The 26,781-nt window shown below is 37.4% G+C and overlaps 1 protein-coding gene across 1 annotated transcript; it reads right to left on the minus strand.

Annotated features, from left to right (window-relative positions):
- Positions 1-1,152: 1,152 nt before the first annotated feature.
- LOC110045007 (histone demethylase UTY-like) lies at positions 1,153-26,781 on the minus strand. Its single transcript, XM_089293399.1, has 33 exons — positions 26,387-26,781; positions 26,214-26,298; positions 25,879-25,987; positions 25,565-25,617; positions 21,864-21,922; positions 20,972-21,092; positions 20,172-20,226; positions 19,862-19,990; positions 19,571-19,697; positions 19,033-19,131; positions 18,797-18,928; positions 17,846-17,883; positions 17,365-17,452; positions 16,577-16,655; positions 14,862-16,139; positions 14,049-14,154; positions 13,193-13,263; positions 12,851-12,921; positions 12,498-12,561; positions 11,956-12,029; positions 11,682-11,756; positions 11,367-11,415; positions 11,182-11,281; positions 10,295-10,409; positions 9,678-9,700; positions 9,157-9,278; positions 8,966-9,008; positions 8,239-8,289; positions 7,728-7,818; positions 7,065-7,191; positions 6,389-6,502; positions 5,602-5,652; positions 1,153-3,943 (listed from the first exon to the last, which is right to left on the minus strand). The coding sequence occupies exons 1-33, from the start codon at positions 26,446-26,448 to the stop codon at positions 3,854-3,856; spliced, it is 3,951 nt and encodes a 1,316-aa protein (XP_089149525.1). The 5' UTR covers positions 26,449-26,781; the 3' UTR covers positions 1,153-3,853.

The following is a 26,781-nucleotide window of genomic DNA, read 5'->3' on the forward strand; positions in this document are numbered from 1 at the left end:
AGAGGTATTTTTCGTTCTAGACAATTTCTTCGTCTTAGGCGTATTTTTCGTCCTAGCCATTTTAATCGTCTTAGACGTATTTTTCGTCCTAGACATTTTATTTGTCTTACACGTATTTCTCGTCCTAAACATTTTATTTGTCTTACATGTATTTTTCGTCCTAGACCTTTTATTCGTCTTAGACGTATTTTCCGTCCTAGATATTTTATTCGTCTTAGACGTATTTTTCGGCTTAGACATTTTTTTGGTCTTAGACGTATTTTGCATCTTAGACATCTTAGTCGTCCTAGACGTGTTTTTCGTCCTAGACATTGGCCGTTTTCACACTAGAGACGGATAATCCGTCCATTACGGATAATTCGTCTTAGTGTGAAAACGGAACGGTGCTCATTTTAGACGGATAATCCGTCTATTTTTATCCGTCCGATTATCCGTCTATATAGACGGATAATCGGACGGATATAAATAGACGGATTATCCGTCTCTAGTGTGAAAACGGCCATTTTGCTCGTCTTAGACGTATTTTGCATCTTAGACATTTTATTCGTCTTAGACGTATTTTGCATCTTAGACATTTTATTCGTCTTAGACGTATTTTGCTTTTTAGACATGTTATTCCTCTTAGACGTATTTTTCGTCCTAGACATTTTATTCGTTTTAGACGTATGTTTCATCCTAGACATTTTATTTGTCTTAGACGTATTTTGGTTCTTAGACATTTTATTCGTCTTAGACGTATTTTGCTTCTTAGACGTATTTTTCGTCGTAAACATTTTATTTGTCTTAGACGTGTTTTTCGTCTTAGAAGTATTTTTTGTCATGAACAGTTTATTCGTCTTAGACGTATTTCTCGTCCTAGACATTTTATTTGTCTATCTTAGACATTTTATTTGTCTTAGACGTACTTTTCGTCGTAGACATTTTAGAGGAAAAATAGTTTTCTCCCACTCGGTGCGATCGTGATTTAAAAGTAACTTGATAGGGATTACCTTAGGGATAAGGCCTATATGCGGGATTAACTATCTTACCCTTTATGGTCTCTTAACTGACCCATCCTACACCTATTTCATGCAGTTAACAAGTCAACCGTCGACCGGGTTAAGGTTTACTTATGGCACGCTGTAACAATACTCAAAATATCGAGACTGTAAGTAACCGAAATAAATATCTTTATTGCATTCGGCACCACAGTGTGGCATTACATCACAGCGCAAGGCATTTCATTAATTCGATAGCTGGGGTGAAAAATGTCATACCGTGTATTACTCTGAATGAAACCATTACAACATGTTAAATAGATTCCTAAAATTGAGCTTCACATGTTAAACCATACAAATTTTCTAACCGAAACCCTTCCACTCCCCGAGTCAAACCTCCAGTCACTGTACAAAACCCTAGTGTGTGACCATTCAAATGAAAGCTATTGAGCAGTACTTCATGTGGTACTGTCTAACTTTTGAGTGTGTGAGTAAAACTCTAGTGTATGAACATTCAGTTAAAAGCTACAGAGCAGTTTCTTTGGTATTTTAATGTTCATTATTCGAAGTAAGGTGTTTGTAACTTTGAAGTTTGTTTATGAAACCTTACTGTGCGACCTTTATTTTGGATAGCGTGCAAAATAATATTCCGGGTACTTTATTTTATTAACAAACCTAAGGTTGGGTACTCTTGGGAGTGGAAGGCCGAACGCAACTTCAGAAACAGTAAAAATACTGCTAACCAGTTAGTAATTCTCTTTTCATAACAAATTCAGGTGGAGTAGTAATTAAAATAACGATACTGTTCACCTCGGTGATGTTGCCGAATACTTAGAGAATTATTCAATGTAAATAAGTGCGATTGGGTAGCAGTTAGGCTCATGAACATTACAAATTATTTAATGTTTAAACAATGGTTATTAACTGCAAGGTAACGTGTGAAAATAACAGAGCTGAACACCGCATCCAGGCCCTCTCGTTCACAGCATTACAGCGAGGCTTGATTTGGAATCCACATGGATTACACAATATTCCTTACTTGAAAGATAACTTCCAGTCCGTACTGCGCACTCTCGAGAGTTTGTTTGCGTTTTTTTTTTTTTTTGTTTTCTTTTATGGAAGACATCACAAAACGAAAACATTTCGCAGCTACTTACATAAAGTAAATTCAAAGTTTCAAAACAACCGCCATTATGGATGCGAAGCGGTCGAAGCTTCATGCTTCGTTCTTTCTCATATCACTTGACGAAACAACTTTGCAGCTGTAAAAATCAATGAAACTTGGAAAAAGAATTTGAAAGGCCTCAAAGATAAGGTAAGTGGTTCATAACGAATAACACTGATTCGCATTCCATCGAGTGAGATTTATAATGTTTATAAAGATTAGGGTACTGAGACTGCGCAGTACGGAGTGTAAATCATAAAGAAAGTAAATGATATCTATAGGCTGATCAAATGGTTCTTCAGCTTTGTTCAATGAAGAAAATGCATTTGTGCCGTGAATGGTGAAGAGTGAGATTTCATGGCTGTCTGGTTCGATTTTTCCCTAACAATTTCCTAAAATGACTGCACGCATTTTCCGGCGCAATTTTACGTTTCATAATTTCAATTTCAATATTTCAGCTTCAAAAGCCTTAAGCTAAATTGTTAATTGTCATAACGTTGATTTAAAAGCGATAACAACACAAACCACGTTAGCCTTATGACAGACTGCGACTCTTTACCATCTTCATGTAGCTTTCGTTAGAAGCCTCATGAAGAAATGATGATAGAACTAAGAGTGATTTAAAATTCTTTGTTGTATAACACCTATTGATTGCTTCATTTCACGAAGAATGGCACCCAATTAAGAAATACAAAGGCCACAATTCATTATTGACACACTTATCACATCATGGTTAAAACACAATGGCAGAATCTTACAACGTTAAGGGACGATTGTGTAGGACAATTCTTAAAAGCGTGCAAAATATTACATCTATTTACAAACGAGAACACAGTGCAAGGATACATCAAGGGTGTCTAACATGAAGTAGCGCATGGAAATCAGTTAGGAGTTAAAATTACAGCTGGCAAAATATTCTTACAATTTGCTTTATACGAACGATAACAATTTAAGTTGGGCCAAAAATACAATTTACAGGCGGGATGAGTCATTTCCACTCCCACAATTGAAAGAAGTTTATTACCTTGACATTTCAGTACTTCCCTAAATTATCAAATTCAAACATGAAATGCACTAAGAGGTTTGTTAGTCCACAAACCTCCCAATTTGTCTTCAACTAAAACAATCAGATACGAAAAAGAGGCGGTAAAAAATAAACCACCGTACAACGACGAACTTCTAACTCATAAATCGAGCGAGAATAAAAAGAGTAGAGAAATAAATCACAAACAAGCGGAGAATTTTATGTTTGCAAAACACAAGAGGAGACACTTTGCGCCATATCGTATGGCGTGATGTCACGCTCTACAATTTCGATCCCACAAAGTCACGCAACAGTCAATGTAAATAGCATAGAAATTCGCGATTGCAGTTAAATCCCAGAGATTAAAATATATTATTACGTGAGAATGTGACGGGATGTGTCATACAATGTACAAAATAAGCTTTGCGAATCGTTTGTTAGCAGTTAATGAGAGCCAAAATCGTAACTAGAATAATGGACTACCTCATCAGAATGCGAAGTAAAAAGTCCCGGAATTATGTCCAGATTCACGGCGCAAAAACACGAAATATAACATTGCACTAACTAAATTAAATATCATACAGGTCGCATGAGATTCAAATTTACGCTCAAATTTAACGCTCTGTTCAATATACAAAATATACCTCTTTTGTACAAAAAAGAAAACGGAAAGTATCAAAACGGCGACTAGGACAAATTACTAACACCCTGAGCGACCACGCCAACAGGCTGCGAGGAACTCTGGGACATCACGGAATCCACAATCCGCGGGGTCACCTGGAACGATAGCGAAACAAGACGTTATAAATCTATGATCAATGACATACCTCTAATTAACTTCGTCTTCTCGGTCCGTATTGTAAGTGACGGACCGAGTTTTTTTTCCTTCGATTTATGGCCCAAGCGCTTGGACCATAAATCGAAGGGGAAAAAAACGAGGATCCGTCACTTACAGTACGGATCGAGAAGACCAAGTTAGTAAGATATTTATTATATCTCTACTGTGTCTCTTACGGGTTCGGGAACGATTTCCATTCACGCGGAACGGCTTCAAATTTCTGACCGTGACGTACGTCGAAAGCAAAACGAGTCAATTTGAAATCGTTGCTAACTCGTCAGTACGTTTTAATATACACAATTTAAAGTAAAGGAAAGTTTTAAACTTCTACTTGCTATAAAATTTAAGAACAGACGATAAATCACGAAATATTTGGAAAGAAAAAAAAAACAGCTTTAAATTTTGACGGGCCGTACAGTAGAATACGGCCCGCTAAATTGACCAATCACAACGTACGTAGTAACTGAGAGATATAATTACTCAAGTCCACAATCAGCAATATATGCGTTTTTAATGAGTAATCATAAAAATTACAATTTCCTCCATTGTGATTGGTTTAAAAAAACTCCTATTTTCCACTAATTCACTTGCCAAGTTGTTATCGTACAGTTTGTTATCGTACAGTTTGTTATTGGACAGTTCAATAAGCCAATCACATTCAAAGTCGTAGTTTAAATCAACCAATCACATTCAAAGTTGTAGTTACGTGCGTGCGTGCGTGCGTGCGTGCGTGCGTGCGCTTTTGTGTTTTCGGCGCCCAATTGCCGGTAGGAGGTGCGGTGGCCTTAGAATGTTTACATCTCCTTTATAGGTATTTTAATGCAAATTTTCCCTTTCTTTCATAACTTGGCTATTCTTCCTTTATCGGAAATTGTAATTTTTATGATTAATTGTTAATAAGACTTCGTGTCGTCCAATTCGGTCTGTAATCATACTCGTGATAAACAAATCGGACTTCCGCTGCGCGGGCGTCCGATTTTGTTATCACTCTTATGACAACCGACCGAACTGGACTCCACTCAGTCCTATTACCATTGCTAATCAACTGATTGTTCATCAAAATTGCTGATGATTAATGCGCAATCGATAACTAATTAACGACCAAGAATTTTGCACCCTACTTGATTATGTATTGATGCCATTTATTACTCATCGACTACTTATTAATTATCTTCCTGTTATTATCCTAAACAATTAGGACAAATTTACACCATTTTATTCTTCATCATAACTGACTTTCCTGTCATCATCGGAAATAAGAAATAGTCAGTAAACCGACTTGCTACCAATCATTAATTCACGTTATTAACTTACTACGTCTGGGTGTTAACACATACTGATACGTCTTCATTACTACTAAGTATATCCTAAGGAAAGTTGAGCTTTGGCTCAGTAGGGTTCTATCTGCAGTTCTTCGTGTTTGTCGCTATGATTTGACACCTGAGCTCCTGATTATGTTGGTCAGCACAAAAAATATGCAACTGAACAAATGATCACAAGCTCTGAGTACCAGAAAGTTGAGTCCGTAAAAGATGGGTTCGCCGAAGGACGGTCATGAAAGCAACACACGATAGATTAAAAAAAAAAATCAGCTTACCGCGTGTAATTTAAAATTATTAAATACTTCAGTGAGCTCTTCAATTGTGTACTGTAATGAAGAAGTTGCACAAACAATGAGAAAACTAGCAAAATAAACTTTTTAGTTACTTTACTAAAAGCCGGCTCTCACAGACCCTGGTTCAAACGGCAAAGAGAAAAGATTATTGGAGCTTTAACTCGCGTTTGACTATCAGTTCCCTTGCACTCTTTTCCGAGTCGTTAAAAGACGTGTAAAATCATCTCCCTACTAGCTTGACAACGCGAAGGTCCCCCTTCCCGGGGTACACCCGTAAATTTCGGATAGGTGTGTGCCGCTACAAGGGAAAAACAAAAACTAAGAATGGTATGAGTGGGTCGACGTTATTTCGTTTCTGTAACACTGGAAGTTACGTGTTAAGCATACATTTGTTTTTCGTTTAGCTGGGCATTTACGCTCTGGAATTTTAAATTATACAATTTAGGTATCCCGTCTAAGGATCACACCGGGAATACGATGCCAACAAGTGCAAAAATGATCCGCTCTGTGGATCGAGAACCTCAAAAATCCTGCGGTACCCTGTCCCGCGGCACATACCTATATAGCCCACATATAGGAGTACCTCCCCCCGCCCCAGGGGAGGGGGGCATAAAGGCAATAGTTAAATCTACTTCTTGCTTGACCCGACGTTGATAAAATGAGTTTTGTTTGTCTGTGCTTGCTTTTGCTGTCACTGTGACTGTTGCTTTTTTTGTTCATAGCTCAGTAATAGTCCTTTGTAAGTTAACAAACTTAGACTATGTCCCACCTGATTAAGGACAATGAATCCATCCAGATTGATGCTCGTTTTTCTGGCACAGTCTTGACAATAAACTAAATGCTTCTTGTTGTCGGTCACGAACAGTATATTGAACACCTCCACCTGTTATGCAAAGAACGAAGTAAGAGTTAAAAACAACTGGGGAAAAAAAGTGACATTATCTGGGAAACAGGAAAAGTTACACATGAAAAATTAAGGATGGAGGTTTTTGGCGAAAGAAACAAGAACTCAGGGCTGGAAATCTTCCTGTTCTACAAAGCCTAACGCTTGCGACCTGAAGGAGCTCAATCACGGTATTTTGGCCACCTACAAAATAACCTTTAAATTGAAGGAAACTTTAAAGTAGCAATTTACTAAGACAGAAAAACACTTAGGAGATAATAACAAAACCATAAAAGAATGGTTCAGGATCGAAAAGACTGACACGGATTACAAACAATGAACTTGAAGAATTTAAGACACGCAAACTTTCAACATGCACAAACCGTGGAGTAGCTCCTTTACAGAGTCATCAATAAAGGGAATATGATTAATAACTGTATTATTCCGGGAGAGGACCAAAAAAAAAAAAAAAAAAAACAGACGCACTTCACGTTAAGTGTGCACAGAAATACCTGAAACACGTTAAACTCTGAACATCGAATCACGAATCCCAGTTACGTACCTCACAGTGAGCACAGTAGTGGGAGCCTTCATTGTGTGTCTTTCCATGCCACATCACTTCAATCCCAGAACGCTTTAGTTTCTCCACGGTAACCTGGCAGTACTTGAGCGACCTGGCCAGCACCACTCTGCAAACACATTTAACAAGATTACCAAACCTCAGCACTCGGGTTAGCTTTCATTATTTCATTTGGCTTAGCGTTTGCTGAGGTCTAAACATGTCAACCAATCAGAGGTAACATCCTGTTTTTTCAACCAATCAGGTTGAAACCCAAAACTGATGGCGACTTAGCGCACATGAATTTTCCCGATTTTGACGCGGGTTGCATGATTTTGTTTCGAGTTCTAATTGGTTTATTGCATGACTGTTGTTTGTTACGATTGGACAGATATGATTAGAGCGGTTTTCAATTTAGTGTCGAAAAACCAAAATCAAACCAGTTACTTACCAATTAGACTACTCGGCTAGTCTCACACCGTAGTAAAACCAAGACCAAAACCAAAGTAATTGCCTGATTTACGTTCGACACTCAATTGAAAACCGCTCAAACTCACTTTGGTTTTAGTTTTTATGACATTACATGTAGACTAGGTCTCAAATAACTATAACCTGTTGGTATAGTTTGTAATGACTAACATAACATCTTCTCAAACACAAACTTACCGGATATGTTCGAAAAGTTTTCTTTCTGTGATTTTGACATTTCTTGCCAGGTTCCATGACAGGTGTAGCATTGCAACGATGGACTTTTCACCTAAATATATCAACATACAGAGAATTACGTAAGTACCTCTATGGGGACGCATTTGTCTAGCAAAAAGACAAAGTACTTGAAGAAAAAAGGGTTTTTGCGAGATTTTGTTCCGCGAGGGCCTAAACGAGTTAAAAACTGAATTCAGTTTGCAAGAAAAAAATGAAAGCAGGGAAAGAAACGGAATAAGGTAAACTTAATACTCTTTTGTACGTAACAGAGGCTCTTTATCTAGTAAGCTAACTTTCCAATCCAGGGGGCAAAAAGTTAGAATAACAAACGCAGTAAGAGTCAACTGTAAATTATGGACAAGGACCTCTGACATCAATGTTGACAAACATAAAGAATTTACAGCTGTTGCGCTTAAAAACAGTAGGTAACATTGAAACTACTGCACATGAAATATGAACTTAAAATTCTTGCCTTGTAGTTTGTTCCACTCATATCTGTCAATGGCAGCATTGTACATACTCTCTGCAATAGCCAAAAAAAAACGTTTTGAAACTACAGTCTGCTTAGCGGATACAGTTGGATGGACGAAATACATTTTTCAAGCACTCAACTTTAACGACTTATTGACCGAGAGTGCGGTCTTTACGGGAAAAGCTCCAAACGAGACCTTGCCGTATTGACCTCGTTACGACAAGACCAAGGTCTGAGATTTTCGCATAAAGACCGAACGTTCGAGGTTAATAAGTTGTTTATTATAAGGCTTTTTGCTTTGTTTTTGCAGACCCTTTATGGGCCCGTGGGCTTTACAGGAGAATAACGCCCTAGAATAAGCCAACCAGAGCGCTCGTTATATTGGTTACAAACACAAACCATATAAGAAAGTGTTAAAACAACTTCACCACAATGACATCTAACTTTAACCTTAGTTAATAGAGAGAAATGGTTAAGAAGCCCAGTAAACAACAAAAAAGCAAATAAAACGGCTAAGATTTACGTTGACGGGTCCTTGACCCTGCACATATTTTGCTTTTTGCTCATTGACTATGCATGAATTACATAAGTGCGATGTAGTTTATTGGTTAGTTGTATGAGCACACATAACTACCTTTGGTATTTTGCCAGGTTTTGTGCAGGGTCAACGCCCAAAATAGCCAACAAGAACATACAAAATAAGTCTTTGCCAGGTTTCATAACTTACCCATTAGCGGTCCTACATTCCACGCAATGTTGTTACACCAACCCTATAAAATGGAGCGGCAATATTAGAACTGCTGGCCAGTCTGATGAAGCGATCACGGTTTGCAAAGTAAAATTCTTATCACTTTGCCTATCACTTCATAACAGTTTAAGATGTTATTATAAAGATTAAAGCCTAGCTCCATTGCTTACCGATGACTGTACCCAGTGAACAACTCCAGGACTGAGCCAGACTAGGTCACCAGGCCTCTGGATAAATCTGTACACTGGAACACGTTCCTCATAAAGCTCCTCTAAAATGGGCCACCACGAGCCTGGACAGGAAAATAAGGAATAATATAGCAACATTGAAGAACAGGGAAATTTATTGCCTATTCCGAGGTATACGTTATTTGAATATTCATCATACATGTACCTACAGCCTTTTTCTAGTGTCGCTTTTACTGAAGAACATATCAAGGGAATACGGGACAAAGAGAGGTGGGAGGGAGGATTTTTTCGTGGTGGTGGTGGTGGGGGGGGGGGGGGGGGGGTCAGAGGAGAGAAAAGGGTGTTGGAGGGAGTATGGGTCTAAGGAACAGAAAGCCAGGGATGAAAGGGAGACAAACGGAGAGTATAAAGGAAATGAGATAGGGATAGAAGACAGAGAGGAGTACAAAGGGAAACGGTGGCAGAGAGGAGGTGATTAACAAAACCTAACAAAGGTTCTTTACCTGTTAGAAAGTTCACGTTGTTCCTGCAACGTTGAATAGCATGAAACAAACAAATAAGTTACATAGAATACGAAGATCTGTCAACAAAACTGGCTTTTGACCAAGTAGCAAAAAGCCATAATACCATTTAACAGCATACTGCTGCTATGTAACACAATCAAGCAGGATTGAGGTCACTGACCGTAAAAACAATTGGTCGCAATCAGCATTTCTCAAGGCTTTCTACATCAAGAACTTAAAGCCTAGTATTACTGAGGGGATCAAAGCATCTAGAGAGTTAGATCTTTTTCTTTGATTTGTTTCAGTTATTATTATGTCAATGCTTGTGTATGCGCCTAATTAGCCTTGATGTATAAGCTTTTCGAGTTGTTTTGACCTAACTACATGACTATGACTGTGAAATAGAGCCAAAATATTGCAACAACCTTTCTACATTGTAATAAACCAAAACTTGGTTTTCAACGCTGTTAACAATCCTCGGACTAATCTCGCTTATGTTACAAGCACGATTTATAACGTTGAAATTTGCGCCTTTCTGATATGTCAGAAACACATTTTTTTAAACAGGATAGTAGCCGAGTAAGCCTAGTACTCGTGTGTATGACACCATTACTTACTTTTCACACAGGTTGTGTAGGACTCCCCAGTATTCGGTAGGTGTCGCAAACCACTCTGAGTCTCCAGGACCAATGTTGATGTTTATAGCATAGAAGTTATTGTTTTCTTGATGACCTAAACAAAATGTTCATCAAGAAAATGAAAAGGTTCTTCCACCTAAAACACTTGACAAACAATCTGCTTTACTGCTGAAGTACATGTACTTACATGTAGCTTAGTGGCTAAAAGTGTCCAACACAACAAGAAACAACAAGAGACAAGAAAATGCATGGGCACTTTTTTCTCACATAATTCAGTGTTTAAATAATAAAAGTCAAATCCACACCTCTGTGTAAAAGATAGTTCACTTAGTCCCACAGAAGTACCAGACTTCATATATTCTCTTATTTTACGATACAGGACCCTTCATAATACAGACACTCACCTGAGTCTCATTAGTGTCCATATTAGAGAGGTTTGATTACATATCTCGAGCTTAAAGGGCCCTAGTCAGCCACAACTTTGTTTTTGTTTACATGCAAGAGTTTGGCTGTTATATTTCATTCAGAGCATGTCGAAATGAAGGAAATCACTGTAAAACTACTAATTAAAGATACTTTCACGAAAACAACTTGCATTAAAGCAATAAGATTTTGCTTCACCATGCAATATCAATAATTTTGATGAGATCTAAAATAGCGGAGGCTGATAAGGGTCCTTTAAAAAAAGATTTTGCTTCAATCTTTAGTTTCTCTGCAGCTACATGTAAAATTAATGGGGATCAATGTGTAATTTGCCACGCATGATTTCAACCTGATTGTACTGTAATCTCTCATCTGAATCTTGCACACAATATGCAGCTGTTTGTTCCTGGTTTTTGTTTCGTTTGTTTGTTTCTGTTTGTTACCTGGTGTCCGGCACCCTGGTATCTTCATGTACAACTGCACTGAATTCATTCCGAGAATTGTGTGACCAATATGACTCAACATGTTCGCTGGAGTTACAACCTGACAGACAATGCAAAGCATACATTACAATTAATAAACCTCCATGTTGGCACCAGAAATCTGAATCTCAGGGTTCTGCACTAACCTTAGCAAATGGTGGAAGTTTAGTGAGCTCTTGAAGCTGTGTTTTCCATCTGAATGAAAACAGCAAAACATTAATGAGTTTTAACACATAATACAATGATTTTAAATATGCTCATAACATTATAGACCTTTCCAGCCATACGGCAGCCACTAAGATTTTGAATTGTATTGTTTAAGTAACGAATTAGCATTTATTTGCCCCTAAGCATCCCGTAACAGCTTCATGTATGTGAAACCATAGAATTTAAAATGGCCGCTGTATCAGCAAAAACATCCATTGTAAGGAAACTGTGAAACTGTTAAAAATGAAACTTACTTTCTTTCATCAGAGAGGTCAACATTAGTACCAAACTTGATCCATTTAAATTTCTTTCCTTTTCCTTTTTTACCACTGAAAAGTTTAACAAACAAAGAAAAATTAGTTTGAAAAATTAGTTTGCATAATTATTTCCCTACATGAAGTTTACAGTACCTTTATAAACCACAGCCCAAAAGGGATATCTCACATTAAGTATAAATATTAAGTCTGTGCTCCAGGAAACATCACAGCACAGTATATGAAAGCACAGCAGAAAGATATCAACACCTACTTTTTTGAGCTTGAAGAGGAATCACTGTCTGAATGCGATGGCTCTTTAATGCCTGACAGTCTTTCCTGCTCTTCCTAACACACACAAACAGAAATGAAATATTACAGGTCTGCTTATTACAGTATACAGTATACTAAATGGACTAGTAAAAGGCAGAAGATGAGCAAAGCAGACCTTGGAATGTTTGTACGATAAAGAGGAAAGTATTGACTGGGGTAACCACCACAGCAAAAACAACTAATTACACACTCTGTACATGCTAACTGCAACAACTTAACTTGTACCAAACATTTACTACATAAATTATTTAGTTTCACTAGATAAAAAAAAAATTAAAAAGAGAACTGGTTGCCCAAAATAACCAATACAACCAAACTTAGGAGAACAATGATCTTCATAGTAATGTTATAGCATCAGGTACATACAGAACACACTCAGAGACAGACTCATAGACTACTTAGTAATCTAGTGTAGTCGTTGCAATATAGTTTGTTCATAAAAATTTCAAGAATAAAATCCACCTTGAATTGAGCAAGGTTTACCTTCAAAGACTCCTGAAATGAATTGGCCTGATACTGAGCGTACTTTGCAATTGTTGTGAATGACCTGCGGAAAGATATGCCAGACATGGACCTGTTATTATATTACAATATGGCTCCAGGAGTATGTGCAACGAATTTGAGTAAGCTTCACCTCCAGTGGTTTGGCAGGAGTAACCATTCAAAGCACAGAAATGATGAGATGATGGTGCAGATGCATTAAGTCTGTAAAATGTTTTAAATATAGCTCATTTTCTAGTAAAACAATGCAGAATCTCTTGACAACATTAATACTCTGTTATGCCATAAAAATAATGACAAACAAAATGGTTTACAATGTGACCAAAATACAGTACCTGCTACTCTCACAAAGCCAAACTTTCTTTTCACCATTAGTGTCCCAGTTTTCATCTGAGGCTTGAAGTCTCTGTAAGGTAGAAACAGCTTATGATGAAAACAGCAGAATCCCAACAGAACCTTGTTAATTAAACCCACTTGGCACAAGCAACTAAATTTCTAAATTTTTCCCTACTAACAATATACAACATCAACAGATTAAAATTTGATCATCAAAATTTGATACTTAAAGAGCCACCGAGAAAAAATATGATCTTATTTCGTAGCACAACTTGTTAGTAATCTGCAACCTCCTGCTTTGCTAACAATACCTAAAACATGAATGCTAGCATAAGTTTTACCTGTGTTCTCACTTCCACTTGGTGATCACCATTTGTTTCAACAAGAGTCTTGGTTGAAAATAAACTCAAATCTGCAAAATATTGAACATCACGAAACACATTCAATCATCATTCATGAAAATAAAGATTAACATGCTGCATTCTTTCTTCACTATATTATCAGTTTGAGGGTCAATAAGGGCTGTAACCCATAGCACCTCCTATGACAGAGCATGCTTGATGGTTGGGAGCTTGTTGTTACAGGTGAACCTGGCTATAGTTGAAACAATTCACCCATTAAGTAACAAATGCGTTAAGGGTGTAAAGATCAAGGTTACAGGTGAAATTATCCAAACTCAATGACAACCCCACATGTGCCAAAATGTGATATATCTGTTCAGAAGAGGCCCAGAGGATTGGAAGGGATGCTATGTTGGAAACTAAAAACTAGCCTATTTTGCTTGAAAAATAAAACATGTATATATCAAATACTATGACATCCATTTCTATCAACCAAATTTTATGGTACCTGAATGTACATGTATTTAATGATAACCAAAATTCATAGAAATCCAGACGAAATGGAAAGAAATTACCACACTGTAACAGATAAGGATTTCCTGTGTCATTTTAGGGGGCAAGAAAAAGCCATGTCTCATTGCCCAGGGCAAGTAAATTTTGCTCTTCGGCAAAATGAAATCAAGCTTACTTGATTCTAGACAGTACCTAGTAAATGATGTAGTTGAAAGGGCATGAACACTGTGCACCTATTGGGCAAGTAATATTTTAGTGACAGCAACTGAAAATTAAAATGTACTGGGCAACTGCAGGGTTTTAAAATTTTATTCCAGCCCTGATTTTACACTGATATACAAACCTAATCTAAGTGCTGCTGCTAAGCCTCTAATCACTAGAACTGGATTGGAGTTATTCATCACCATGTTTTGAAGTACTGGTGAGAATGCATCCTTCTTGTTCTCAACCTACATAAAAGTCAAAAGGGATATCATGAATTGGCGACTAAAGACAACACTTGAAAGATAACTGCAGTGCTGCACATATGTCACTGGCCTAAGATATGGAAATTAGTAGTTCCCAACATCAAGGATGCAAGAATGCTGCTCGAATATTTTTGAGACCAAATTAAAGTAATTGAATCCATTATAAAATCATTACAAAGATTAGTAGCTTGGCAAGTCTACATGGTTTCAGTAGCCTGGGTGGAGAAAGGCACGGTGAGAGTAAAAGTGTGACCACAATGACCCTGACTAGGGGCCTGTTTCTCGAAAGCACCAGAACGTTTTTGGGCTCGAAAAGCCAATTTTAGTTAATCGGTTCTTAAAGACAGAGAGGTGTACATGCCTGAAACTTCTCATACAGAAAGGAACCTCTGTTTACACTACGAACATGTGAAAAGAAGAGCTCTGTAATCATAAGGTTTGAGATTTTGTTCTGTTCTGACTTTCTGGGCGCAAAAACGTTTTGGGACCTTCAAGAAACGGGCCCCTGGGCTTAATCCCAGACTACTCAATCTGGAGTCTAATGCACTGACTTACATGTAGTTTGTATTAGCTAGATCACCACTCCTTATAGTATTAGCGTCATAAAATTTTGATCCTGCCCAGTTAATAGGGAGTCCATCTGCATTTTCTCTAAAGTGTTTTCTAAGTGAGGCTGAAGCAGTACTTACATAAATAATTGGCGTCTGTGGCGACAACTTGTCTGTTGGAAGAGGTGGTGTTGGGGTGGGTGGTGGGTGCGGAATTGCATTCGGATCAAACAATAAGTTCAACTTGGGGACCGCCAAATTATCTCCTCCTGAACTAAGATTAAATGGTGACTTGGATGAGCCAGGCGAGACAACTGCAAGCTGTTTTGATGGAGACAAAAGGTCAGCTGGTATCAGAGTCGGCGAGAATGTTGATTGTCCTCCCTGTAGACCTGAACTTGGAGATAAACAGCCTGGGTTGATGATAGAAAGAGGTTGAGTTAAACTTGGCGACAGAGTTGAAGTTGCGTGAAAAGGTGATTTCTGTGTGGGAGACATGACGTAACTCGGAGAGGAGAATGGAGAAATGGTCATTCCACTTGCACATCCAGTGGAACTTGAAAATCCTGCATACGTTGAGATAGGGCCATTGCTCAAAGTGGGATCGCTATTCCCTGTTAATGGACTGGGCTTTATATCGGCAGAGCAATTTATTTCCCCCAATAGCGTTGTATCCATTCCACTGGATAAGGAAGGTTCAGTCGTGCTTGAAGAACCTGTAGTCAGTGATTCACTAGAGAGAAGAGTTGTCCCTTGACTACTAACAACACTCTGACTAAGCAGTACATTAGACGAGGTTGAAACAAAGTTTGCCGGAAGTGATGACAGCATGGCTGTATCAGGCCCTGCTATAGAATTCTGATGGCTAGTCACTTGCATCATGTGATCTGCTGGTGCAATGGATGTTTCCATAGCAGACACAGATGAGTTACTATGAACATCTGTTAGAAGTGACTCTGATTGTGAAAATGGCCCAGTTACTGATTGTGTGATCAACATGGGAGCAACTGAATCAGAGGTTCCTTGTGTAGTGATACATGAGGTACTTGACTGTGCATCACTTTGTGCGGGCTTAGCAAACTGATTGTCTGAGCCTGTCGACACGACATTTTGACCATTGTATGATTGAGCTGTATCAGACCAGTTGTCTAGTGAACTTGGACCTGGAACAGAAGCCCGATTGAGCTGACTTGAACCAACATGTTCATGATTTTCTCCTTTCATACCCTGCAATGAAACATGGTTCGTCATATTCTTAGTTGGAATGGCGGCTGTATTTTCCAAGGAAATAGACACATTAACTTGTTCTGTGCTGCCTTGTTGCTGTTGATGTTGTGCTTGCTGTTGTTGTTGTAGATAAATTTGTTGCAGTTGTTGCTGTTGCAGTCCTTGTAATTGCCCACTGGTCAACAATTTTACCTACAAATAGAAAAAAAAATACAGAACTAAATAAGTGTTCATTCACTTTAAAGCTAAAGTACATTAATTTTTAGCTTACCACATCTAAGAAAACTGCAATGGAAAAATAACATGAAATAAAAGCCAAACTCAAATGTTGCCAATCAGTAGAAATGGTACATGGCTTCTTTTATGTGTGAGAGTTCATCATGGCAATGGGTTAGTCAATAGATGCCAACAATTTCCTTTCTTTTCTTTTCAGCTCATTGCCTAAACTTAAAACAAACTTGATATAATTTATTATATGTACATGTATGTATAGAAGTGCAAAGAAATTTGCATGTGTTTTCCATGAGTCAAGGATTGCCATTTTAAACCACATTTACACTGTACATGCAATAAACCAAAAGTAACAAGTAGTACATTTGCAAGAGATAATCTTTCACTAGAGTCCTAACCTGTGCATTCCTTATTGTTCTTGTTGTAAGCTCAGCAGGAATGGGTAGCTTCCAAGCTTCATCAACAGATGGAATATTCCTGATAGCAAAAAAAAACTCTAACTTACAGTGGTTTCGGAAAGCAAAATAAAATAAAGACTTTCAGCAGCATGCAAAGAACGTCATGTCTGACAGCCTAGGACTAGTGGATTTGACAGCCAGCCTAGTGGGTTCTGTCCTTTGCTTACTGAAAGCCAAATGATTTTTTTTTCTTGGGGAAATTTGGGGAAGACGAAGTCATTCCGATACCTAAGTGTACCATACATTGTACCGTAACAGATTATGATAGTGACTTTTTTTTTCGGGGGGGGGGGGGGGGGGGGAGGCCAGTGAGAATAAGCTTGAAGGGTTACAAGCTCGAAAATCAGTTTTCTTTGCACCTAGCATGGGTCAGCATTGATTATTGAGATTGGATACTTGCTTCAGCATATACAATGGTAGTCCGCTGATAATGAATCAAAAATCAAGCCAGAGTTCATAAGTTTTCCATTAATCTATCAGGTCAGTTAGTGCCTAGAAAGTAACCAATCATGTTTTGTTTTGTTTTTTTTTACCTGGGATTTGTCTTATAAGGAACACTGTTTGTCATCGTACTGGTAATAATAATACCACTAAATAATCTTTATGGAGGAAGCTCCCATCACATTGCGTAGTTTTCAGGGAGGTCCTCAGTAACACACACACACCTGCATACCTTTTGCCCGAGACCATCAAAGAAAAGTTCCCAAAACATTGGTTTAGGCACTTACTTTTTCTGTGCTTCTTCCTGCTGTGGCATCATAGCTAACTGAGCCTGTAGTGCCTTGACTCGTGCCTCTATAGTGCTGTCTGTGGCACCTGTGGAACAATCAATTGTTATCATGATGATAATTTATTCTCAAACTGCCTCTTTTCTTGTCCACTCAGAGGGACAAACAAGAATAACAATAAATGGTTAATGCTGTCCGGCAGACACTTGACTAAATACTTACGGTTGTTGACTTTTTTTTGCACAAATAATGCACACTATAAGACTTAGTATTCAACTTTCATTCCTATTGGCAATGCCACTGTTAAACTCCACTGGTGTATTACAGATATTGACTGTTAAATAAAAACTGGAAGCAAACAGTTTTAAATCAACAAAGTCTTCATTGCCTTTTATACCCCCTGCAAATGGGAGGGTGGGGAAACCACAAAGCAACTTAACAGTAGGAATTCTAATTTGTAGTTAATCCTAGCAGATCTTACCATATCTCCTGGCTGCACTGTAACAAGCAATAGCATCACTAAACATGAAAAGGAAAAGCTTGTATGTCAGAAGCAGGCAACCTGAGCCTTTTATACACGTTTATATTTGTGATGGACTAGCATCCCATCCAGGAGAGAGAAGAAATACTCCTATAGTTTCTTCATGCTACAAAAACAGGGATAAGCTCTGAACTGATGGGACAATTGACTCTTGTGCAGACTTTCTGAACAGTTATTCTTTAACAATTATGGGAGTGAATTGTACCAAGCTTCACTAGACACTTCTTTTCAGCCTTACAAAGACAAATCTTATCACTGAAAACCAGTCATAAACTTCATTCAAACTGGGGTTTCAATAAGGGCTGGGCACCGATGGTGTACAATGTGCAGTTCCAGAAATATTCCATTCTATACTCCCTCCACAGAGGGGATTGGAATTTCCTGGGGGTGGGGGTTCTATAAAAACAAAACACTTAAAGAAATAAAAGAAACTTAATTTAAATTTCCAGAGGTGTGGGGGTCTTAAAAAAGATCTCTTCTGTGGGGGAAGAATGGTTCTTTTTTGGAACTACACATTGTATGTCCTCACTAATGAGGATATTGAAGACAGAATTTTCTGCTTTACCATGGTAATTTTGCAAACAATCAGTGACAATGGAAAGTAATTTATCAGTCTATGTAGTAAAAAGAAAATTACACAGTGGCTTGATGATATGAATTTTGTTTTCACATGTTAAATATTCTACTTGCTGTACTTAAAAAAAAAAAAATTATATCCTGACACTGCCATGTAACTTCTCACACTTATTTAATAATATTTCATCAAGTTTCAACAAAGGAAACCATAACCATTCTCCATCATCAGAGTAAAATAGGAGTGCAAAAGGTCTTGTATGTGTACTTATTTAAGAAAGTTCAATACAGTTAATTCAACAACAAATAAATTCTTACCTAAGCTGTTCACAGGCCTCATAAAGAATACCCAAGTCAGTCCATGCAGCCACATGTGTGGGGTCTAACTGTATGGCACACACATAGGCCTGCAATGCATCCATAGGCTGATTTTGTTGCTGGTACAACACTCTACAAGGATAAACAAGACATAAGATTCATTCTACAATACAAAACCTAAATTCTTGACAGAGAGCTCTCAAGGGATGGATTAACAATTCCATGGCATCACTTACCCTATAGAGCACCACGTGTCAGCATTGGCTTCTGACTTATCAATGGCATGGCGATAAGATGTAAAGGCATCATGCACTTTTCCTTGCATGGCATAGCACCTGGCACAATAGGTTTTAAAACATTTTATAATCAACTTACCAAGTTAAAAGGCAACATAACACTTGTCATGGGTAGAATACATGGTAACAGAAAATTAGCAAACAGAGACAGGCCTTAAATGGTTAGACTACCAAACAGGAGAACCAGGATCCAGACCTGGCAGGGATCTATGAAATGTCTTATTGCGTATGAATTCTCTCAAAGTGACTCTCTCCACTATGAATTTAAATGGATATATGCAAACTGTTGCTGAAATCTGACAAATTATTGATTGAGGGGGCGGAGATGGGGAGGAGGTGAAGGGAGGGTGTTACCTGCAATGGAGTAGTTATGCTCATTCACGAGGAGTGGTCTTTCTCCTAGTCATTTTTTTCATGTTATGGAAACTAGAATATAGCAGTAAGCCACCTTAGGTGGTTAAACGAGAACTAAACCAACCTGCCTATAAGATACCATGCGGCACCACTGTTTGGATCTGTCTCAATAGCCTTCAGTAACAACTGAACAGCTTTTTCCATTCTTGAAGTTCTATCTCCAAGGTGTTCCTTGTTGTAATACATCCACCCTTGCCAGGGGAAAAAAGATTCCAAAATCAGAGGAAAAGATTTTCTATCTATCTCAGTTACAAGGACAAAATAATTAATTTACACTGGATTATAACATTTCCTTAAAGGGAGATGTGATATTACTTATAAACATGATATTGGATGATATTACTTATAAACTTACCCAGTTGTTTATATGCATTGGCCCTGACAGTGTTTGGTGCATTGGGAGTCTCTATGATTGTTTCATACATTTCTTGGGCTAAATCACACTTGTTCTGCATCTCAAAAAGGTGACCCAGATGAAAACGAACTGAAGTTAATAAGAACAACAAGAAAATATAATTATATCGAGATAAAAAGTAAAGTTCTACATGCACACTTCAAAGACTGTGAGTTGCAAATCTCTTGCCAGTATCTGTTAGGTTAACAGCAAAAAAAAAAAAAAAAAAAAAACACCATTCGATATCAAGGGAAAACACAGTTCAACTTACTTTCTACTTTTGACAGTGAGCAGGGACTGGAATCCATAAGTGCCATCTGAAAGTGCTGCATTAACAAAACAGAAAATTGGACATTACAAGTCAAGACTGTACCAAAGGACCGTAATTATGAACAGTGTGTCGTGTTCTTGAGCAAGAAAAGATTTTGTACCTAGGCTCTCTCTTGACTAAGGAGTATTATAAATAGGTATTGGTGAACTATTAGAACAGGCAACCTGAAAAAATGCTGGGGCAACCACTGATGATTTTAGGTCTATCTGGGGGAGGGGGGAGGGGGGAGAGGGGAGGGGGGAGAATGAGGGAGAGGAGGGATAGCATGCATTCTTTAGAAATCAAGCATCCAATATACTATGTTCAACAGAATCTCTTGTACTTAATAATAATAATAATAATAATAATTGTTTGTGCCACAAACAAACTACTATCAATCCACTCTTGATAGTGTAGTTGTTAACTGAGTGTTGAAAGTAATCAGGCAATTACTTTAGCTGTGGTTTTACTGTGGTTTGAAATTGACAGAGTAGTCTAAATGGTATATGCAATTGGTTTTATTTGGTTTTGGTTTTATGACAATCAACTGCAAACCACTTGTTACAGAAGGCATCAGTAACAATCAATCCTAGAACTTCAGGCCCACACTACACGTCGTAAAGCTACATCCTTCAAATATATAGTTTTCTTCAATCTCAGGTGTCTTTAAAGGACAACGACTAAGGTGTCTGTTGATATTCTGACTAAGATTATCACTAACACCAGTGTCTTGGTTTTTAAATATCCAAAATGTTACTTACTTTTATACTAGCCTCACAGCTGCCTTGTGCTTTGAATATGATTCCCAACCTGAGGTGAACTTCATTGGAACAATTAAAGCTGGGATCAATGTAAAGAACTTGCTGAAATATCTTTATTGCCCTGTTTGAAAAGGAAATAATTAAATTCACTTTTGGCGTGTCCTTGATTAGCATTATGCAAATTTCCACTGACAGGTTTCATTGTTTATGAACATAGCTATGTGTAAACAAAAGGACCAAAATTCTTGACAAGCTGTACACTGGACCAATTCTGACAAGTTGACAATTAACTTAGTCAAAAAATACACTTGCAATGCTCAGCACCAGCAAATTATTTTAAAAAAGAAATAATGGGACAGTGTAATAGCAGAGCACATGAACTGATGTCTTAGTAACGAACCTTGATAATGGAAGCTTGCTTACTGCCTACATTTTCATGTGTGTGAATTTCAATGTTTGTGAAAACCTGCTGGTTTGTTTCATTACAAGTCTGAGAATTAGCAGAAAATAGAAGGAAAAACTATGTACCTGTCGACCCAAGTTAACCTGATAAAATTATATGTACGCTTATGTATGTGTACCAGCTTCAAATAATAATTTATTATCTAGGCTATGCACAAAATGCACCAATTTGCAAGGTATCTTTTCTAGGATACAACTTTGGCAAAATGTGAAGTAAAATCAGAGTCAAATAAAAAAGCTGAGTGTGGATTTCAATAACATGAAAGGTACCTTGTTCACATTTACTGTAAAACAAAGACTTGCAGATTGAAAGTTCTACATATATGTACCCGTTAACATGACTACACATTCCTTGAAATACATTAGATATAATCTGACTGCTCAGGTGAATTTACTTCTGATATATATATAGTGACAGAACTGCACTTACCAAGGATATGCTGAGAAGTTAAAATACACAATCCCTAAGCCATAAAGAAATGCAGCATCCTATGAAAAAAAAACACAAAACAAAACAAGTTCTAAAACAGACCCAACTCAAGATGCACCTAAACATCCTGAGAATGTTACACCACAGACGTGTCGTGAATCCACAATATAATTAAAATTTTAGATATTGTGCAATAATTATATATGTGTATAAGGCTATCTTTAGTAGCACTGCTAATTAAAGCTCACAAGTCTAGGAACACGCATTGATATAATTAAGAACACTGATCAGTTGATTAGAACCTAGCGTTCTGCGACCTACAGTGCAATTCATATCTATAACTTGCAATACTTGCTAGGCACAATATCCTTCATGACGTCAGATCTTTGCAAGTAATTAATATCAACTACAATAAATACAGTACTTAATATAATTTTAATTGCCGAACATTCATGGGATGTTTGTGGTAGCTTTTGGAAACCACAATACCAGTTAAGATAATGGCATCATTAAAGCAAGAGTTACCAATATAAAAGGAAAGATGACTATGGAAAAAAAGTAGCCTTCAATGACATGTTAAAATTTTGGAATACAGTTGGTTGCAGTTTTATCTGCTGTATGTAATTTATCACACATACTTGTACATCTACTGTAATCATGCATAATTTGTAAAAGACACATTATTATGTCTCTACAGGAAATTGTGCAAAGTGTGTTTAAAATGCTACTAGAATTTTAGACATATTTAAAGTTTGTATATAGTTGTATAGGTAGAGACTATCATATTTTAGCCTGTATTTTAAAATATTAGTGGAATTTTAGATAGGTATATATACCGCAAGAAGTGAAGGGTAACTTTTAACTTAACTTAATTTATTAGTAACTTTATTGGGAGTGTCCCCAATTAGTTGGCCTCCGAAGTTGCTTGATTGATTGATTAATTGACTGACTGATGAGACAACAAAGGTACATTTAGTTCTGAATAAAAGAAACTGTTGGGCTGCATTGGCAGGCAAGTAAAACACATTTAGCTATTTATGAAGTCACTTTAAGTTGATTAGATAATTATAAACATCACAGTGAAGAGATGCCAACCTAAAAAAATTGAAATCAAGGAGATCGCCAGTTTTACATGTATCCTTTTAACAGTCAAAAAACATCGTTAAAAGTAGTTCCTTCTCCAATTCAGCTACAAAAAATGCGTCAAATATTCCAAACATTTTCCACCAAAAAAGGCAAAAAATCAACTAAAATAAGTGTTTTCCTTTGAATCCAGGAAGGTTTGGTGCGTCGTATAGGAGACCAGGAGATTCAGTTTGTATCCGGGAGAGTTGCAAATACAATAGTGAGCTACTTAAGCTGACTTTTCAACTGTTAGTTCTTTGTCAGAGCACAGTAATATATACATGTATTGACTGTTCATATGTACAAACTACCACACATGCAAAGCAGTTACAAAGCATAAAAATAAATCATTGTCACAAGTAGATGAAAGTGAAAGAACCATAATGAAAAGTTCAGGTCTAGACAAATTTAAATATTGGTCCTTTACATACACGTAATTGCTGACCCTTGATAAATTCTTTCCCAGTTTAAATCTTTATCTTGAATTTGTATTTGGTAATGACATTTATTGTGAAATACCACATAAAGTTGTAAACCACATAAAGTTGTTGTTACATACATTGTACTTTTGGACAAGAAAGGTGACCCCCTAAGGGCATGCAAGATCCTGGTAATAGCAGCCGCAATTTGTCTGCTGTAAACTTAATTAATACCAGCAGGAATATACAGCTTTTTACATTCATGCACATCTAATAATGAATACAAAGTGAAGAGTCAGTAGTCATATTAACATTTCCATCTTTAAAAATGATCACTTCGCCTCACCCTACCCCATCCCCCACCCCAATCCAATCAATTTACGCAACTTATGAGACATCTTTTCCATAACTTAATGTATAAGAGGGAATGATGAAAACGAGCATTTCCTAGAATGATTCACTGAACACTTGAATACCTGTCTCAACTCAGAACCACCACATCACCATCTGCTGTGGAAACTGGAAAACTCAACTCACAAATTTTCAATAGGTAGAAAGTCTTTTGTTTGGCAAGATCATACTTCAACAAGAAGATCATTGAAGGACTAATCATGCAAGAAAAGAGTCCAACTTTGAACAAACAAATTAATTGCTATTTATGTTGCACAGTTGTTTTTTTTGAGAATAGTGTAAGTATAAAACTCTGCACAATCTTGGATGGCTTTAACCCTGATGATGACAATTGGTTAAAAATACTCAGTTTAATAATAATATTTTCTAGAGTTTATAGCCTTAATTGTATTTGTACCAGAAAAAAAACAGTTTTGTGAGTTTCAATGTATGTTAGACCAGAACAGACAGCAGAACAGAATTTACAACTAACATGACATGACATAGTCCAGGTGTCAATCATGTAATGTAATCCAACGTAGCGTAACCTTGCCAACTCGATCCCTTATAACATCACTAAGACCATGCTGAATAACCTTACTATATTTTGACTACCGTTGTACCACATAAACAAAACCCAGTAAATTAATGCATTTCCAATACTCCTCTAGAACATGCCATTAACTCTGACATATGAACCAGACATGACTGTGAAATTCTGGCACAACACCAACAACAATTTGCTCCATTTATCCTCATTTATCAGGACTGACACAAAAATAGCAGGTGATTTTGCGCAGTTACATTTTATTCATTGAAAAACAAATTAGTGTTCAGGCCAACATTTGATGCACATTCCATACAGTTACTAAATGGTTTTTGCTATCTTGAAATGAAAGTACGTTTCACCTTAACTTGTTTGTTGTAGCATTTCATACACTGTACATAAGCTTAAAACCAACAACAATTAAAAATACAAATAAAAACTGTACAAATTTTGTAATTTCACAGAAAAATGAAATCAAGAGTCCCATAAATTTCCCATAAAGAATGAAAGAAGTACAGCTCAAGAAATCCCTTAATTCAAAACAAACGATGAAATTATAAAGCTGTTAACCTGCATAATAAATCGCCAAATATTTATTGGCAATAAATTTACGGGGATTTTCCCTGAGCGGTAATATCAATGGTAAATAAGTTTCCGCGAGCTGCTTTCTACTTCTAGCCAAAGAGGTGAAAACTGATAGCTAGAAAAATTCTGTCCTTCAATTATGTATGAACTCAAATATCTTTTGTCTGGCAATCAACGAGCGGTTCGAGGACTAAGTGAGAAAAATTGGCACTAAAAAAAATGTGAAACGAGATCTCGAGTAACGACTAATTTCTCGACGTTCGAGGTTGATGCTTTTGCATCCAGAATAGAAGGAACAACCTTCGATCCTGTTTCGAGATGTGGTTTAGAAGAAAGTTTTTAACTCGTCGACTACATCAAGCTTGCATTGGAAGTAAGCTTACAGACATGTAGTCTTGTAAATGGAAAACAAAAGAACGCCTTTTCAGCGAAATAACACAAAACAGGAGCACAATTCAGTGTTACAGTTTCTATTTGTCTAACCAATGAAATTTGCACACGCTTTTGTCTACATCTATGGTATATTCTACCACCATATCTTAATGCATTAAACCCTCGTTTATTGATATACGAATGATCAAAAATTGTATGCAATCATGGGAGCTAACGAGTGCGCGAAAAATGAAATATCTTACCTTCCAATAATCAACTTGTTGAACGTTGAAAAACTTCTGATATGCCGAGAGAGCTGAAAATGAAATGCATGACACGTTGAAAAGCCATGGATCAGAATAACATGCAATAAAGGTCTTACATCAGAACTATAAAGAGCAGCGACAACATGCTCGAGGCCAGAGATACCATTCAAGTGCACTGACTGCAACGATTGAAATGAGCAAGGTTTTTCAGCCCAAGAATATAAAATATCCACAATGACATATCCGTGTTTCTTTTAGCAAAACACATCAACACGTTTGATTTTGCCTGCAGCACAGGAATTTTACCATACCTTTGGGAAAGTCCTCCAGCAACAGGTGAATGTGTCCCAGTTTGCAGAAAGCAGACGGGTGAATTCCCTTGCCTTCTTGTTGCAGCTCCTTCTCGAAAAAACCTACACCCTGAATGAAAATAGAAGAAGGAATCAAAATGACTTATGTAAAGTGATTACTGTAAAATTATAAATGCTCCATCTCCACGTAAGCTCACGCAATTATTCGCTTAGCTAACAATTAAAATGCTCCTTGCGAAGTGTCACTGAAGACTAACGCAAAAGATAATGCAGAGTTCAATTCACAACCTCTGTAGAAAATTTGGAGCTTAAAGTTCTCAAACTTTCTTCCTTACCTTAAGCAACAATGATTTGTGGTTCAGATCAGGCAGAGCAGGATCTCCAATGGGGTCTTGAATTCGCAGAAATCCGTACAAACGGCTAAGGAAACGACACATTAGTTCAATCGGTAAGTGAAGACACCAAACGGAGATTTGGAGACACGAACGGGCACATTCAAAATCCTAACCTGTCATAATTCGTTAAAATGTCCTTTTCTCGATCGCTCAAGACATCCACCTGGGAAACCATTGAGCATATTACTGGCCAACTTCGCCAACTTTTTCAATTTCGGCCTAAAAATAACCTACACGAGTGACAGAAGTGAATTTTCAAGCTCACAACAAAAACAAAAGGCCAGATAGATGGTCGGGCTGCAAGGCGACGTAGCTGGCGTAAAACATCAGTTTTTCAGTAGCTTTTACCGCGGTAGAAACCCATAACCTCCAACCACGCACTTCAAACTACTAAATCCGTAAATTTCCGCATAAAAGAAACGAAGTTTTCATTGTCGAAATCATTGAAATGCAAGTAAGCCTTGTCTTCACTGGAGGGGTAAGGAGCGGTGAAGCACGCCGTGGCGTC

This window comes from Orbicella faveolata, unplaced genomic scaffold (genome assembly GCF_042242905.1).
Source record: "Orbicella faveolata isolate gen_17 unplaced genomic scaffold, um_ofav_v1 contig_25, whole genome shotgun sequence".
NCBI lineage: Eukaryota > Metazoa > Cnidaria > Anthozoa > Scleractinia > Merulinidae > Orbicella > Orbicella faveolata.

Excerpts from the sequence above, each read along its gene's own strand:
- LOC110045007 (XM_089293399.1), bottom strand. The coding sequence starts at position 26,448 with ATGGTTTCCCAGGTGGATGTCTTGAGCGATCGAGAAAAGGACATTTTA. Across the intron at positions 17,884-18,796 it reads GAGGCCTGTGAACAGCTTAG|TGATGCTATTGCTTGTTACA; the intron begins GTAAGAATTTAT and ends TTTCATGTTTAG. Across the intron at positions 8,290-8,965 it reads GAATGTAGGACCGCTAATGG|AGAGTATGTACAATGCTGCC; the intron begins GTAAGTTATGAA and ends TGGCTATTGCAG.